At 39.8% G+C, this 19,339-nt stretch overlaps 1 protein-coding gene across 2 annotated transcripts in view; it reads right to left on the reverse strand.

Moving 5' to 3' along the window:
• Window positions 1-19,339, reverse strand: part of TMCO1 (transmembrane and coiled-coil domains 1) — a 56,521-nt gene that overhangs the window by 18,552 nt on the left and 18,630 nt on the right. For both annotated transcript variants that reach the window (XM_003415213.4, XM_064282893.1), the window contains exon 6: window positions 3,490-3,634. In XM_003415213.4, coding sequence (XP_003415261.1) covers window positions 3,490-3,634 — 145 coding nt within the window. The remainder of the gene's footprint in view (window positions 1-3,489; window positions 3,635-19,339) is intronic.

The following is a 19,339-nucleotide window of genomic DNA, read 5'->3' on the forward strand; positions in this document are numbered from 1 at the left end:
ATACAATCCAGCAATCCCACTCCTTGGAATATATCCTAGAGAAATAAGAGCCTGTACACAAACAGATATATGCACACCCATGTTCACTGCAGCACTGTTTAAAATAACAAAAAGATGGAAGCAACCAAGGTGCCCATCAATGGATGAATGGATAAAATAAATTATGGTATATTCACACAACGGGATATTGCACATTGATGAAGAACAATGATGAATCCATGAAACATTTCATAACATGGTGGAATCTGGAAGGTATTACGCTGAGTGAAATTAGTCATTTGCAAAAGGACAGATATTATATAAGACGACTATTATAAGAACTTGAGAAATAGTTTAAACACAGAAGAGACTATTCTTTGACGGTTATGAGAGGAGGGAGGAAGGGAGGGAGGGAAAGGGTTTTCACTAATTAGATTGTAGATAAGAATTATTTTAGGCGAAGGGAAAGACAACACGCAGTACAGGAGAGGTCAGCACAACTGGACTAAACCAAAAGCAAAGAAGTTTCCTGAATAAACTGAATGCTTCGAAGGCCAGCATAGCAGGAGCAGGGGTTTGGGGACCATGGTTTCAGGGGACACCTAAGTCAATTGGCATAATAAAATCTATTAAGAAAACATTCTGCCAGGGATTGGACTGGACAATGAGATGGAGAGGGATGCTGGTAAGGAGTAAGCTTCTTGGATCAGGTGGACACTTGAGACTATGTTGGCATCTCCTTTCTGGAGGGGAGAGCAGAGGGTACAGGGGGTTAGAAGCTGGCGGAATGGACATGACAAGAGAGAGTGGAAGGAAGGAGCAGGCTGTCTCATTAGCAGGAGAGCTATTGGGAGTATGTATCAGGGTGTATATAAATTTTGTGTGCGAGACTGACTTGATCTGTAAACTTTCACTTAAAGCACAATAAAAATACATTAAAAAAAAGAAAGAAAAACATTCTGCATCCCACTTTGGAGAGTGGCATCTGGAGTCTTAAACGCTAGCAAGCAGCCACCTAAGATGCATCAATTGGTTTCAAGCCACCTGGAGCAAAGGAGAATGAAGAACACCAAAGACACAAGGCAATTATGAGCCCAAGAGGCAGAAAGGGCCACATAAAGCAGAGACTACATTAGCCTGAGACCAGAAGAACTAGATGGTGCCCAGCTACAACCGATGAGTGCCCCGACAGGGAACACTACAAAGAACCCCTGAGGGAGCAGGAGAGCAGTGGGATGCAGACCCCAAAATTTTCGTAAAAAGACAAGACTTAATGGTCTGAGTGAGACTAGAAGGACTCCAGAGGTCCTGGTCCCCAGACCTTCTGTTAATCCAAGGCAGGAACCATTCCCAAAGCCAACTCTTCAGACAGGGATTGGACTGGACTATGGGATAGAAAATGACACTGGGGAAGGATGAGCTTCTTGCATCAAGGAGACACATGAGACTATGTTGGCATCTCCTGTTTGAAGGGGAGATCAGAGGGTAGAGGGGGTCCGAAGTTGGCCATATGGACACAAAAAGAGAGAGTGGAGGGAAGGAGTGTGCTGTCTCATTAGGCGGAAAGCAATTCGGGAGTATATAGCAAGGTGTTTATAAATTTTTGTATGAGAGTCGGACTCGATTTGTAAACTTTCACTTAAAGCACAATAAAAATTAAAAAGAAAAAAAACTCTACAGTTTTTGATGGTGATTTTTAAGTAGCAACATCCATGTAGCAATGCAAATAAGGCGTCTGAAACGACCACAGTGAGTCACCAAAAATACAGTAGTGAAATCTGCAGGTAATTAAAATATAACTTCTCTTTGTCACTTAATGTGAAATGTACACATTATTGTGTATTTTTTTTTTAACTTTTCTATCTAAGCCACAATTTAAAAATTTCCAATTTAAACAATCAAATTAAAGAGCAACATTTTATCGGGATCAGCAATCCTCTGTTAAACCAACAAAGAGATCTGTGTTGTCATTGTCCTGGTTTTCACTTTTGGAAAAACCAAAATGTTCCATGGCAGAGAATTTTCAACATGTTTAGGGGGTAACACACACCTCAGCTACACCAGAGTACAGCTTCCTGCTGGACAGACTGACTCAGCTGCTCCACCAACACCTCAGCACGTCTAGTGAATCTATTCTTCTTTCTCCTTTTCCCAACCTCTTAATGAAACTATCCTCCACTTAGTCGCCAAAGCCAGAAACCTGGGAGTAACCTTCTCCTTCACATTAAACCAATCATTAAGTTCTCCGGGTTTTACCTTCTATGTGTTTCTCAATTCTGTGCCCCCTTCATCTTCTCACTGCTGTTTTAGTTCAGAACATAATTATTTTTTTGCCGAGACTACTATGAATTGTCCTCTAACCAGTATTTCTGCACCCAGCCACGCCCTTTCTACGTCTACCCTTCACAATGCAGTAAGAGTCAGAAAATGATTCCTGGAAGCCTTGAAATATAGTTGCATTTAACAGGCAGACAGGGGAGTGGGCATTCTAGACAAAAGGAAGGGCATCAGCAAAAAGTGTACCTGGGTGAGTGTAATATGGAAACTGTCAGGCAGGCCAGAATGGCTGGCGCGCTGTTTGTGGGGATACGAAGACAGGTAAGGTGGGAAAGTGTGATGCAACGTGGGCTTAAAGATCTCCGTGAGCTTCAAACTATTACTCCATTTCCTACTGATTTTCACATGCCAAGCCAACGAAAAATCTGCTGCCATAGATAGTATTAAGAAGGGGGAAATAAAGACGACTCTGAAAGAATAATTTCTGTAACAAACAGTGAAAGAATTATGTTTACATTCATTGTATGTGCACCATCCCCATTGCAATGCTTGCTGAATGGTAGGATTTCAGAAACTAAAGAATGCCCTGAAATATCAAGAGTTCTTGAGCCAGGGACTTTAATTAATCCCTTTCATTTTTAAAGTCCTATCTCGAAAGCCACTTCATCTCTAAACCTTTCTGCCTGAACCTTTCCCTACTGACCTAGTGTTAGATCTCTCTCTTCTGGGCTCTCACAATTCTGTCCTTCTCCCGTAGCTCTTACTCTTTTTCACTGTGAAATGTCAGGTCATCATGTTGATCACCTGTGAATTCCATAGCCCAGGTTTTATCTCAACTGTGAATAATTTAAAATTGCCAAGTTATCACACTTACTTGTGCCCTGAAATGCCAAAATGAACTGGTCTATAACAAAGAAGAAATGATACTGGGAAGAACAACCCACTCTTTTGTAGCTTGAGGGAGTTGCACTGAAGAAGGAACCTGAGAGCTCTGAGAATAGGGTGTGGAAACCACGTTTGGTTTTATCACTATTTCCCATCCCTAAGGATCAGTTATGTAGACCTTTATACCTTTAAAGCAGTTTCCGGGTGATATACTGGAATTCTAAAGCAAGCAACTGACAGATCTCAGTAGCAGTGAGTAAATGCTTCCAGTACTACGGAAGTAAAAACTAATTTAGGATATGACAGCAGGAAGAATATACATAGTCAGCGGTGGATGTGGCCACTCACCTGCCGAATCGACATGGTACAGAGAATGTACAGGAAGATGAAGGAACAGTCTGTGGTGTCATCTCCCAGCAGGTTTCGATGAGACAGCCCCTGGATGTAGGAAAGGGGGGTGAAGGGAAGCTTTGCCACCACTCTACCATCAAATCTAAAAAGGAAAAAACAGATCATGTTATTTTTGGAAGACTGACAAGTTTCATGTTTCCAGAGAAGAATCTGGGACCGAAATAGAACTTAGTCTCTTGATCTCTGGAAAAAACAAAACAAAAAAAAGGGTAATGTGCTAAAAAGAGATCTAAAGTAAAAGGATGTAAGGAAGGGCCTAGACTATTCCCATCAATCTTTTTCTAAACTAGTGGTTCTCATTTTTCTTTAGTATCAGCACACCTTTACACTCTGAAAAATTTTGGGGGACCCTAAAGAGCTTGTTTATGTAAGTTTATCTATCTATATTTCCCATATTAGAAATTAAAAATAAATGTTAAAATATTAGTTCGTTTTTAAAAATCAGTGAGAAGACTGGCATGGTTCTGCATTTTTGCAAATCTCCTTGATGTTTAGCTTAATAGAAGCCAACTGAATTGTCACAGCTGCTTCAGCACTCAGTCTGCTGCAATATCACACACATCATGAAACCTCTGGGAAGCTCCACTGTATATTTATGACAGAAGGAGAGTAAAAAAGACAAATAATATCTTACAATTATTGTGAAAATAATTTTGACCTCAAAGACCTTCTGAAAGGGTCTCAAAGACCATCAACGTTCTCCAGAATACACTTTGAGAATTGTTCTTCTAAACCATGATATAAGACTTGAAGGATTCTTTTCCAAGTCCCAAAGACCCCTAATATATACATTAAACAGGATAAACATTTCTGAATAGGAGTTCATAGAATATATAGTGGCCATGAAAAAAACACATTATTAAACTGTATATACATTGTGATCTAAATTTTTCTAAATCAGAAAAACTAAGAAAAAAGCTGAAAGAAAATATGAATCAACGTTTATGTCGAAATGCCAGGGATATGAGCTTTTTAAATACCTTTCCATGAATTAGTTGTGTAATTAGACAATAATGAAAATTATAAAGTTAATGTAATTAAGGGCCCATAAAAAAAAACCATTGCTGTCGAGTCAATTCTGACTCACAGTGACCCTATAGGACACAGTAGAACTGCCCCATAGGGTTTCCAAGGAGCGCCTGGTGGATTTGAACTGCTGACCTTTTGGTTATGAGTAGTAGCACTTAACCACTATGCCAGTTAAGGGTAGGGATACTTATTTAAACTATAATATTACAGAGAAACATGACAGCATTAGCTGAATTATCAAAATAAAGTCTATAATTCCATTTAGAACAGTTCTAAGTCCCTCTTAGAAAAATACTTGGTATTTAGGATGCTCCCATAAGGGGAAGGGGAAAAGGTAAACAGCAATACATCTTTTTAAGGAAAAAAAAATGTGAACATCCAGATAAACTACTGTGGTTCTTCCAAGTTTCCTGTTTTGCTGTATGCCAAAGAATATTAAAAGACTGATTCTGACATCTTCTATATGTATAACTATCCATGTAATACTCTAACCGCCTGCCCAGTATATATTTACAGAGGGAAAGAGCTCAGTAAGGAGGGGACTTATATTTGACAAAAAAAACTTAAAGATCTGCTTGAGGTAAATACTGTCATTCTTTTCTACCAACTTCAAAAAAGCAAAAGTAATAATTTTTCCAGGAGGAAAATTATTTAAATTGATATACAATTAAATTGATATAAATTTTAATAATCATAAAAAAGTATTAATTTGCCCATGTCTGACACATGGTACTCAATAATGGTAGCTATTTCTGCAATAACTTAAAAAAATATATTAAATAAAAAGACCCACTGCTGTCAAGTTAATTCCAGCTCATAGCGACCCTATAGGACAGGGTAGAACTGCCTCATAGAGTGTCCAAAGAACGCCTGGTGGATTCAAACTGCTGACCTTTTGGTTAGCAGCCATAGCACTTAACCACTATGCCACCAGGGTTTCCATTACATAAAAGTACCCCAATATTTTCTGATCATATCCTGTATACAATATGCTGTTCTAGTCATGCCACTCTGATCATCCATCCGTCTGTAGAGTTAACCGTGAGGTAAAGAGTCAAAGATGTTTATCCTTCCTTATCGCTAGCATGCACACCAAACATGATTATATAATCATTTTATTGCTTGTTATTTTCAACTAGAAACTGTAACCAAAAACCTCTTATATTCTGTCAGTTACTCAGTTATGTGAAACCAGATATCTGCTATGTATGAGACTTTAAACCAGCAACAAATATAAAAAAAAAAAATCTTCCCAGAATTCTTACTTTTACTGAATTAATATTTTCCAGAGGACTAGAAGTTTGCCATATAAGGAATGGCTGAGAGAAGTGGTGCCTAGCCTAATAAAGAAAAGAGCTGGAAAGAGAAGGAGGAGAAACAAAGAGAAAGATAGTTTACTATACCTAGATTCTTTCTTGAAATGCTGTTGGGTACACTTATTCTCTGTAATTACAGAGGGCAGAACCACTACTAATGAGTAGCGGTACAGGGAGGCATATTTTGACCCAGTAAAAGGAATCACTTTCATACCCTAAAAGCTATTCAATAAAAGTACAAGTTATCTCAGAAACCATCAAGCTCCTCATTGCTGGGAACAAGGATGGAAGATTATCTGCTAGAAATATTATTGATAGAATTCCTGTAATGGGACAGAAGTTAACTGTTAAATGACTTTCCAGATCTCTTCCAGGGATCAACTCAAAAAGGCAGCCTAGTCAGACACACCATGCCATTCCTCGACAGCGAAGACCTGAGAAACAAAGTAAAATAGATTCAGATGACAACCTCAGAACCCTGAGCATCAAATGAAAGGATACAGAATTAGTACAAACACCGAATAGAAAAAGAAACTGAACAACAGCAGTGAACAAACAGAGATACACAGAGGTGCTCTGCCAGACAGACCGGCACGGCGGGGGCATTCTGAGACAAAGTCAGCACCAACCCTGGCTGAGGAGCACAGGAGGACAACATCACAGAACTCCCAACAGGAGACACAGAAACCGTGTTGACATACTTGGAGTGAAACAAGGTGAGCGGGATACGTGTTGTTGCTGTTAGGTGCCGTAGAGTCAGTCCTGACTCATAGCAACCCTGTGTACGACAGACCAAAACAATCCTCACAATCGCTGTTATGCTTGAGCCCACTGCTGCAGCCACTGTGTTAATCTATCTTGTTGAGGGTCTTCCTCTTTTTCGCTGACCTTCTACTCTACCAAACATAATGTCCTTCTCCAGGGACTCATCCCTCCTGACACGTCCAAAGTATGTAAGACGCAGTCTTGCCATCCTTGCTTTTAAGGAGCATTCTGGTTGTACTTCTTGCAAAATAGATTTGTTCTTTCTTTTGGCAGACCATGGTATATTCAATATTCTTTGCCAATACCACAATTCAAAACTGTCAATCTTCTTCAGTCTTCCTTATTCATTGTCCAGCTTTGGCATGCATATGAGGTGACTGAAAACACCATGGCTTGCGTCAGGCCCACCTTAGTCTTCAAGGTGACATCTTTGCTTTTTAACACTTTAAAGAGGTCCTTTGCAACAGATTTGCCCAATGCAACGCGTCTTTTGATTTCTTGGCTGCTGCTTCCATAGGTGTTGACTGTGGATCCAAGTAAAATGAAATCCTTGACAACTTCAATCTTTTCTCTGTTTATCATGATGTTGCTTATTGGTCCAGTTGTGAGGATTTTGGTTTTATGTTGAGGTGTAATCCATACTGAAAGCTCTGGTCTTTGATCTTCAATAAGTGCTTCAAGTCCTCTTCACTTTCAGCAAGCAAGGATGTGTCCTCTGCATAACGCAGGTTGTTAACAAGTCTTCTTCAATCCTGATGCCGTGTTCTTCTTCATACAGTCCAACTTCCTGGATTATGGAGCAGGATATGAACTGGATCTAAAGAGCGGAAGTACAGGAAGGAGGACGAGAGCTTCAATGATCCCAGCATACACAGAGTAGGGAGGGAGCCAGGACCTAGAGACAGGGTGACTCTCCAGTGGCAGTACCTGACTGGTAGGCAGGTGGTGAGGACGGAACAATAAACAAACGTCCCTTTTTCTCTCTGCCTCCTTTTTCTCCCATCACTCCCCACTTGCTGCCTACTGCCATACCACTCAACCACCAGAGAAAGCATCTGCGAGACCCCTGGCTGGCCGTCTCTCCACCACCTCTCCACTGCCGAAAAGAGCACTTATGAGAGACCTCCTCCCCTCTCCCCGTCACTCACCCTGCCCCTCCGCTGCTAGAGGCAGTGCCTGGCAATCCCCGGTTGCCCACCCCACCACTCTGTCTCTCAGATACAATGACGAAATTAGGACATTCCCAGATAAACAGAAATTAAGGGAATTTGTAAAAACCAGACCTTCTTTACAAGAAATATTAAAGGGAGTCCTTTGGATAGAGAAAGACAGCAGACAACAATGTGAGAGTAAGCCATATGACTGGCATCATCAACATGCCTAACCAGACAGAGAAATCTCAAAAGTAAAATAAAGATACAGAACTGAAAACAGGGAATCAGAGATGTCAATCTGAAATCAACAACTTCGAAACAAAAAGGGGGAATGAATGGTGTAGTTACAGAACTTCCATATGGGGAGGAAGTCAAGAGGATATCTACAGAAAACAGACTTTTAAAGCATAGAATGATAAAGGTAAACCACAAAGTAACCACAAAGAAAATTAACAAACTTACCCACCAAAATAAAGAAAATATAAAACTCAATAAACATAAAATCAACAAAAATGAAGCAAATGAAAGATAATTCCAATCCAAATTCCAAAAGCATTCTTTAACAAGATAGAAAAACTAATCACAAATTTTATATGAAAAGGAAAGAGGCCATGGGTAAGTAAAGCATTACTGAAGAAGAACAAAATAGAAGCCTCATGCTTCCTGATCTCAGAATCTAGAACACAGCCATGGCAGTCAAAACAGCTTGGTACTGGTACAGTAACAGACACATAGACCAATGGAACAGAACTGAAAACCCAGAAGTAAATCCATCTAGCTATGGACAGTTCATCTTTGAAAAAGGTTCAAAGTCCATTAAATGGAGAAGAGACAGTCTCTTCAACAAATGGTGCCGGAAAAACTGGATATCTGTAGAAAATATAACAGGACCCATACCTTACACCATACACAAAAACTAACTCAAAATGGATCGAAGGCCTAAATATAAAACCTACAACTATAAAGACCACGGAAGAAAAAATAGAGGCCAAACCTAGGGGCCCTAATACATGGCATAAATAGTATACCAACCATAACTAAAAATGCACAAACAGCAGAAGATAAGCTAGATGAATTGGGCCTTCTAAAAATAGAACACTTGTGCTCATCAAAAGACCTCTCCAAAAGATAAAACGAAAACCTATACACTGGGAAAAAATTTTTGGCTATGACATATCCAATAAAGGGCTAATCTCTAAAATTTATAGAAAATTTCAATATCTCAACAATAAAAAGACAAAAAATCCAAATGAAAAACAGGCAAAGGACATAAACAGACATTTCTCCAGAGAACAGGCAGCTAACAAACACGTGAAAAAATGCTCGCAATCATTAGACATTAGATAGATGCAAATTAAAACTACAATGAGATACCATCTCACCCGACATCAATGGCACTAACGAAAAAAACATAAAACAACAAATGCTGGTGAGGTTGTGGGGAGACTGGGGCTCTTATACACTGCTGGTGGGAATGCCACTATGGAAAACAATATGGCGTTTCCTTAATAAGCTAGAAATAGAAATACTGTATGATCCAGCAATCCCATTCCTAGATTATACCCGACAGAAATAAGAGCTGTGACAGGAATAGGCATAAGCACACCCATGTTCATTGCGCATTATTCACAATAGCAAAAAGATGGAAACAACGGAAGTGCCCATCAACGGAGGAACAAATAAACAAACTGTGATACAAACACACAATGGAATACTATGCAACGATAAAGTATAACAACAAATCTGCAATGCATCTCGGAACATGGATGAATTTGGAGAACATTATGTTGACTGAAACAAGCCAATCACAAAAGGACAAATATTGTAGGAGACTACTATTATAAAAAAAAAACAAGAAAAGGTTTACACACAGAAAAAAAACATTCCTTGATGATTACCAGGGAAGGGAGGGTAAGTGAGAATAAATCACTAAAGAGACAGAAGACACGTGGGAATACTGGTGAAGGGAAAGGCAATACACTATACGGGGGAAGTCAGCTCAACATGATAAAGGCAAAAGGGAAGACACTGACAGGAACACAAGAACAATGGGCAACTACAGCAGTTGTTGAAACACAGACAATCCTGCAACAACAGCATTAACAAAAATAATTTACGAAGAGATACACACGTAGAAGGAAACCCTGGTGGCACAGTGGTCAAGACCTACGGCTGCTAACCAAAAGGCTGGCATTTCGAATCCCCCAGGTGCTCCTTGGAAACCCTATGTGGCAGTTCTACTCTGTCCTGTAGGGTTGCTATGAGTCAGAATTGACTCAATGGCAGTGAGTTTGTTTTTTTTTTTTTTTGAGACACAGGTAGATAGGTATGCTAAAGAGGCATGGGAAGATGTAAGGGAGCATACCAACCTGCAGATACAGGTTAAGTTGTGGATATCTCTACATACATATTGTAGATGTTGCATGTATACTAATACGGACAATAGAACACACAAGGGGCACCGTCATGGAAACTTTTTATGCCCAACCAAACAACTCCTGGGATGAAGATACTAGGTTTAAAGGCTAAGGACCATAGACTCAGGATATCTATGTCCACTGGCGTAACACAGTACATAAAAACAAAGTTCTACACTCCACCCAACAGCTGCAAAGTATACTTTTTTTTTCTAGTGCACATGGAACATTCTCTAGAATAGGTCACATATTAGGTCATAAAACAAACCTTTGTAAGATCCAAAACATAGAAATATTACAAAGCATCTTCTCAAACCATAGGCCATAAAAGTAGAAATCAATAACAGAAAAAGCAGGGAAAAGAAATCAAATACTTGAAACTGAACAATATCCTGCTCAGAAAAGACTGGGTTATAGAAGACATTAAGGAGGGAATAAAGAAATTCATAGAATGCAACGAGAAATGAAAACACTTCCTATCAAAACCTCTGGAACACAGCGAAAGCAGTGCCCAGAGGTCAATTTATTTCAATAAATGCACACATACATAAAGAAGGAAAAGCCAAAATCAGGGAACTGTCCCTACAACTTGAAGAAATAGAAACAGAGCAACAAAAGAATCCAGCAGGCACCAGAAGAAAACAAATGATAAAAATTAGGGCAGAACTAAATGAATTAGAGAACAGAAAAACAATTGAAAGAATTGACAAGCCAAAAGCTGGTTCTTCGAAAAAATTAACAAAATTGATAACCCAGAGGCCAGATTGACTAAAGAAACATAGGAAACAAATAACCCGAATAAGAAATGAGATGGGCCGTATCACAACAGACCCAACTGAACTTAAAAGAATCATATCAGATTACTATGAAAAATTGTACTCTAACAAATTTGAAAACCTAGAAGAAATGGATGAATTCCTAGAAACACACTACCTACCTAAACTAACACAATCAGAAGTAGAACAACTAAATAGACCCATAACAAAAAAGAGATCGAAAAGGTAATCAAAAAACTCCCAATAAAAAAAAGCCCCGGCCCGGATGGCTCCACTGCAGAGTCCTACCAACCTTTCAGAGAAGAGTTAACATCACTACTACTAAAGGTATTTCAAAGCATAGAATAGGATGGAATACTCCCTAACTCATTCTATGAAGCCAGCATAACCCTGATACCAAAACTACCTAAAGACAGCACAAAAACAGAAAATTACAGACCTATATCCCTCATGAACATACATGCAAAAATTCTCAACAAAATTCTAGCCAATAGAATTCAACAACATATCAAAAAAAATAATCCACCATGACCAAGTGGGATTTACACCAGGTATGCAAGGTTGGTTCAATATTAGAAAAACAATTAATGTAATCCTCCATATAAATAAAACAAAAGACAAAAAACTACATGATCTTATCAATTGATGCAGAAAAGGCATTTGACAAAGTCCAACACCCATTCATGATAAAAACTCTCAGCAAAATAGGAATCGAAGGAAAATTCCTCAACATAATAAAGGGGTTTGACGGCAGTGGGTTATACAACCCCAACAGCGAAATGGAGAGAGCCTGAAAGCATTTTCCTTAGGAGCAGAAACCAGACAAGGATGCCCTTTATCACCACTCTTATTCAACATTGTGCTGGAAGTCCTAGCCAGAGCAATTAGGCTAGATAAAGAAATAAAGGGCATCCAGGTTGGCAAGGAAGAAGTAAAATTATCTCTATTTGCAGACGACATGATCTTCTACACAGAAAACCCTAAGGAATCCTCAAGAAAACTACTGAAACTAATAGTTCAGCAGAGTATCAGGTTACTAGATAAACATACAAAAATCAGCTGGATTCCTCTACATCAACAAAAAGAACATCAACGAGGAAATCACCAAATCAATACCATTTGCAGTAGCCCCCAAGAAGATAAAGTACTCAGGAATAAATCTTACCAAAGATGTAAAAGACCGATACAAATACTGCAAGAAACCAAAAGGGACCTACGTAAGTGGAAAAACTTACTTTGCTCATGGATAGGAAGACTTAACATTGTAAAAATGTCTATTCTACCAAAAGCCATCTATATATACAATGCACTTCTGATCCAAATTCCAATGACATTTTTTAATGCGATGGAGAAACAAATCACCAACTTCATATGGAAGGGAAAGAAGCCCCGGAAAAGTAAAGCATTACTGAAAAAGAAGAACAAAGTGGGAGGCCTCACTCTACCTGATTTTAGAACCTATTATACTGCCCCACTAGTCAGAAGAGCCTGGTACTGGTACAACAACAGGCACATAGACCAATGGAACAGAATTGAGAATCCAGATATAAATCCTTCCACATATGAGCAGCTGATATTTGACAAAGGCCCAGTGTCAGTTAATTGGGGAAAAGATAGTCTTTTTAACAAATGGTGCTGGCATAACTGGATATCCATTTGCAAAAAAATAAAACAGGACCCATACCTCACACCATGCACAAAAACTAACTCCAAGTGGATCAAAGACCTAAACATAAAGACTAAAATTATAAAGATCGTGGAAGAAAAAATAGGGACAATGCTAGGACCCTTAACACAAGGCATAAACAGAATACAAAACATTACTAAAAATGCAGAAGGGAAACCAGATAACTGGGAGCTCCTAAAAATCAAACACCTATGCTCATGTAAAGACTTCACCAAAAGAGTAAAAAGACCACCTACAGGCTGGGAAAAAATCTTCAGCTATTACATCTCCGACCAGTGCCTGATCTGTAAAATCTACGTGATTCTGCTAAAACTCAACCACAAAAAGACAAACAACCCAATTAAAAACTGGGCAAAGGATATGAACAGGCACTTCACTAAAGAAGACATTCAGGCAACTAACAGGTACATGAGAAAATGCTCTCAATCATTAGCCATTAGAGAAATGCAAATTAAAACTACAATGAGATTCCATCTCACTCCAACAAGGCTGGCATTAATCCAAAATACACAATAAATGTTGGAGAGGCTGTGGAGACATTGGAACACTTATACACTGCTGGTGGGAATGTAAAATGGTACACCACTTTGGAAATTGATTTGGCGTTTCCTTAAAAAGCTAGAAATAAAACTACCATAGGACCCAGCAATCCCACCCCTCGGAATATATCCTAGAGAAGTAAGAGCCTTTACATGAACAGATATATGCACACCCATGTTTATTGCAGCACTGTTTACAATAGCAAAAAGATGGAAGCAACCAAGGTGCCCATCAACGGATGAATGAATACCTAGATTATGGTATATTCACACAATGGAATACTACGCATCGATAAAGAGCAGTGAGGAATCTGTGAAACATTTCATAACATGGAGGAATCTGGAAGGCATTATGCTGAGTGAAATTAGCCAGTTGCAAAAGGACAAACACTGTATAAGACCACTATTACAAGAACTCGAGAAATAGTTTAAACTGAGAACACATTCTTTTGTGGCTATGAGAGGGAGGAGGTAGGGAAAGTGGGAGAGGGTATTTACTAACTAGATAGTAGATAAGAACTACTTTAGGTGAAGGGAAGGACAACAAACAATACAGGGGAGGTCAGCACAACTGGACTAAAGCAAAAGCAAAGAAGTTTCCTGAATAAACTGAATGCTTCAAAGGTCAGAAAAGCAGGGCAGGGGTTTTGGGACCATGGTTTCAGGGGACATCTAAGTCAATTGGCAAAATAAAATCTATTAAGAAAACATTCTGCATCCCACTTTGAAGTGTGGCATCTGGGGTCTTAAATGTTAGCAAGCGGCCATCTAAGATGCATCAATCAGTCTGAACCCATCTGGATCAAAAGAGAGTGAAGAACACCAAGGACACAAGGTAATTATGAGCCCAAAAGACAGAAAAGGCTACATGAACTAGAGACTACGTCATCCTGAGACCAGAAGAACTAGATGGTGACCGGCCGCAACCGATGACTGCCCTGATAGGGAACACAACAGAGAACCCCTGAGGGAGCAGGAGAACAGTGGGATGCAGACCCCAAATTCCCATAAAAAGACCAGGATTAATGGCCTGACTGAGACTAGAAGGACCCCACGGTCATGGTTCCCAAACCTTCTGTAGGCCCAGGACAGGAACCGTTCCCGAAACCAACACATCAGACATGGATTGGACTGGACAATGGGTTGGAGAGAGATGCTGATGAGGGATGAGCTACTTGCATCAGGTGGACACTTGAGACTATGTTGGCATCTCCTGTCTGGAGGGGAGACAGGAGGGTAGAGGGGGTTAGGAGCTGGCAAAATGGTCACGGAAAGAGAGACTGGAAGGAGGGAGTGGGCTGTCTCATTAGGGGGAGAGTAAGTAGTAACGTGTATGTAAGTTTATATGTGAGAGACTGACTTGATTTGTAAACTTTCACTTAAAGCACAATAAAAATTATTTTAAAAAAAAGTTGTCCATCCTACTTTGGTGAGCAGCATCTAGGATCTTAAGAGCTTACAAGCAGCCATCTAAGATACAACCAGTGGCCTCTTCTTGTCTGGAGCAAATGAGAGTGAAGAAAACCAAAGACTCAAGGAGTAATTAATCCAAAAAACTAAGGGATTACGTGCGCCATAGCCTTCACAACCCCGAGACCAGAAGAACTAGATGGTGCTTGGCTACCACTACCGACCACTCAGACCAGGACCACAACAGAAGATTCCAGACAGAGTGGGAGAAAAATGTAGAACAAAAAATCTAATCCATAAAAAAAGACCAGATTTACTGGCCTGAGACTGGAGGAACCTCTGAGACTATGGCTCTACGACACCCGACTTGGAATCACAGCTGTTACTGGAAAACAGTTTCCAGTCAAGCAACAGACAGGCCATATAAAATAAACAATAACACCAAAAAAGAAGTGTGCTCTGTAGAACAATTACAGGAGACCAAAAGGTCAACATTTGCCTAAAACCAGACATTAAAAGGCAGGAAGGGGTAGGGAAACCGGAGGAAAGTAAAAGGGGAACTCAGGGTGGAAACACGGAGAGTGCTGACACAGTGTGGGGATTGCAAATGCTTTATGTACAATTTGTTGAATGCGAAACCAAGTTGCTCTGTAATCTTTCACCTAAACACAATAAAATATTAAAAAGCCTACAAATAAAAAACGAAGGAAACAAACAAACAAACAAAAAACCAAGGGAAAGCTTTTCTTACTGCCAATAGTTGTCTTTTACAAGAAGGTAAGCCTAATAATAAAATTCTTCATATCATTTTCCTTCTAAGATACTCCATTTGACTTTTATAGCAAGGAGAACTTATAGCATAAAACAAACAAAAAAACCATTGAATGATATTTTATCTTGTACTGATGAACTGTATAACTTATTTGTTGAGTACCTGTTATATCTTTAAGTCTGTTAAAAATCATATAGGACATACATTTTAAATAACAGCTATTGACATAGAGCTTTAGTAGATGGCAAATAAAACAAAAATACATAACGCACTGCAGAACACATGAGAGATGACCATTCAGTATTAAATGGTAATATACAGGTGATAAGTGCTACGAAAATTCAGAAAGGAATATACGGGGGCTCTGCTGACTAGGAAAGTAATTTTGTTCCCAACATTTTCTTGCATATAACTTTGAAATCTCAGTCCTCTACAACCTTCTTAAGTATTATAGTGGTGACATAAGCATTCTCTTCATGTCCTCCTTATCTTTATTGGTACCTTCTATTTTTCATCATTAAGTATTTAACCCTCCTCTGGTTGTTCTAATTCAATATAAATTAGAATTACAGGGGGGATGGAAGGGAGGGAAGGAGAAAGAGTGAGAGGGAGGGGATTTGGAAACAATGAGACAAAATTATTTGTCTGATGATATGCTTATCTATCTAGAAAATCAGAGAATCAAGTTAAAACCTACTAGAACCTATTATGGTGTTGGCGAAGAATATTGAATATGCCGTGAACTGCCAGAAGAATTAACAAGTCTGTCTCGGAAGAACTACAGCCAGAGTGCTCCTTGGAAACAAGGACGGTGAGACTCCATCTTATCAACTTTGGACATGTTATCTGGAGGGATCAGTCCCTAGAGAAAGACATCATGCTTGGTAAGGCAGAGCATTGGCGAAAAACAGCAAGACCCTCAATGAGATGGACTGACATGGTGGCTGCAACAGTGGGCTCAAATATAGGAATGGCTGTGAGGATGGCACAGAACCTGACATTCTGCTGTACACAGATTCCCTGTGAGTCTGAGCCAAATTGATGGCACTTAACAATAACAACAGCAGAAACCATAGGAGTTCAGCAAGATGGCCAGTTAGAAAATAAAATCACAAAAACTGATTATTTATATACCAACAGCAACAAGCTAGAAAAATAAAACATATGTAAGATTTAGTTGGAAAAAAGTACATAAAAGTAGATTTAGCAGAAATACCATGTTCCTGGAGGGAAGATTAAGAATTATAAAGGTGACTAATAAACTCAAAATTAATGTATTAGGTGATTACGAGGGAAGGGAAGGATGGCAAGTGGAAGTCACTAACTAGATAGTAGACAAGTTAACTTTGGTGAAGGGAAAGACACACAATGTAGAGAAAGGCAACACAACTTGACCAAGGCAGTCATAGAAGCTTCTTAGACACATCCAAACACCTTGAGGGATCAAGTTACTGGGGCTGTGGGTTGGGGACCATGGCCTCGGAGGGCATGCTAGGTCAATCGGCATAAAGTAGTTCATAAAGAAAATTCTACATCTTACTTTGGTTCATAGTGTCTTGGGTCTTAAAAGCTTGTTAACCGTCATCTAAAATACAATTATTGGTCCCATCCTGTCCAGAGCAAAGGAGAATGAAGAAAACCAAGGACACAAGGAAAATATCAGTTGAAAGGACTAATGGACCACATGAGCCACAGCCACCACCAGCCTGAATCCAGAGGAAATAGATGGTGCTTGGCTACCACCACCGACCGTTCTGACAGGGATCACAATAGAGGACACAGACAGAGCTGGGGAAAAAAGCAGAGCCAAATTAAAATTCATACAAAAAGACCAGACAGCAACTGGAGGAACGCCCAAGACTATGGCCCCCAGATGCCCGGCTAACTCAGAACTGAAGCCAGTCCTGAGTTCCACCTTTCAGCCAAAGATTAGACAGGCCTATAAAACAGTAACACATGTAGGGAACATGTTCAGTCAAGTATATGAGATCAAATGGGCAACACCTGCCCAAAAGCAAAGATGAGAAGGCAGGAAGGGAAGGGAAAACTGGACAAATGGACAGGGAGAATCCGGGGTGAAAAGGGGAAGGGTTTTGACACATTGCAGGGATTGCAATCAATGTCACAAAACAATTTGTGTAGGAATTTTTGAATGAAAAACTAATCTGTGCTGTAAACTTTCACCTAAAACACAATAAAATTTAAAAAATATACTAAGGTATAAATTTAACACAATTTCAATCAAAACTCCAAAGGGATAATTTTAAAGTGACACTTGACCGATTTTAAAATTCATGTGAAAAAATGTGTTTCCAAAACAGTGAATAGTGCACTAGAACAAAGTAATTTGTAGGTAGTGAAAAGAAAAAAAGCTTGAAAACGAGCTGGTACCAAAGCATGGAACGCCCTGAAAGTCAGGGTAAGAAGCTTGACTTAAGTCAGTAGTCAGAGACACATGGCGACGACAGCATGGACTTTAGAGTCAGCAAGTCATGGGTTAAATTCCACTCAACATCCACTAGCTTTGAGACCTCGGACAAAGCAAATAACTGGAGTTTCACTGCCTTATCTTTAAAATAAGGATTATAATCCCTATTTCAGAGGGAGGTTAAGAGAATTAAAAGGATAACATATGTAAAACGTGCCCAGCCCTGTGACCATTCAATCAGTAGATGTTGTTCTGAGTAACAGGATTCTGAGGATGGTCAACTTAACAAAGTTGGAGAGACTGGAGAGGAGATATCAACAGAAAGGAGAGCAGTTAGGAGGCCACTGTAATACTCAAGTTAAACAAACGAACAAACAAAAACCCAAAGCAGTTGCCATAGAGATGATTCCAACTCATGGCAGCCCAATGTGCTGCCGAGTAGAACTGCGTTCCTCAGGTTCTCATGGCTGTGACCTTTCGGAAGCAGGTCACAAAGCCTTCCTTCCAAGGCATTTCTCGGTGGGTTCAAACCACCAACCTCATGGTTAGTAGCCGAGTTAGGTGCCGTCAAGTTGGTTCTGATTCATAGTAACGCCATGCACAACAGAACGAAACACTGCCCAGTCCCGTGCCATCCTTACAATCGTTGTTATGTTTGAGCTCATTGTTGCAGCCACTATGTCAATCCACCTCGTTGAGGGTCTTCCTCTTTTCACCTGACCCTGTACTCTGCCAAGCATGATGTCCTTCTCCAGGGACTGATCCCTCCTGACAACATGTCCAAAGTATTTAAGACGCAGTCTCGCCATCCTTGCTTCTAAGGAGCATTCTGGTTGTACTTCTTCCAAGACAGATTTGTTGGTTCTTTTGGCAGTCCATGGTATACTCAATATTCTTCGCCAACACCACAATTCAAAGGCGTCAATTCTTCTTTGGTTTTCCTTATTCACTGTCCAGCTTTCACATGCATATGATGTTGTTGTTGTTAGATGACGTCAAATTGATTTCAGCTTATACCAACCCCATGTGACAGACCAGAACTGCCTCATAGGGTTTTCTAGGCTATAATCTTTAAGAGAACAGATTGCCAGGGTCTTTCTCCCAAGAGGCTGCTGGGAGGGTTCGAACTGTCAACCCTTCCTTTCATAGCCAAACAATTACTAGAGGGGGAAAAAAGAAATGAGTGCTGGAATGAGGATGGAAGCTGGCACTAAGATGGACAAAATAGGGCATGGATATGCGGTTGGACGGATACGCGGGCGGAAGGATACACATACGCAGATGGCTGGCTGGCTGGATGGCTAGACATACAGAGGGAGATAGAATGAACAGGAACCGTTAACTGATGGAATAGGGAGTTGAAAGTATTAGAGGTAACTTAGTGCCTAGAATTAAATTTGGCATAGGGCAAATAATAAATGCTGAAAGAAAGGAACAAGGAGAGGGAGGGAAACAATAAAGGTTTCAATTGCAGGTGACTGAGAGAATTGAGTA

This window comes from Loxodonta africana, chromosome 3 (genome assembly GCF_030014295.1).
Source record: "Loxodonta africana isolate mLoxAfr1 chromosome 3, mLoxAfr1.hap2, whole genome shotgun sequence".
NCBI classification, from domain to species: Eukaryota; Metazoa; Chordata; class Mammalia; order Proboscidea; family Elephantidae; genus Loxodonta; species Loxodonta africana.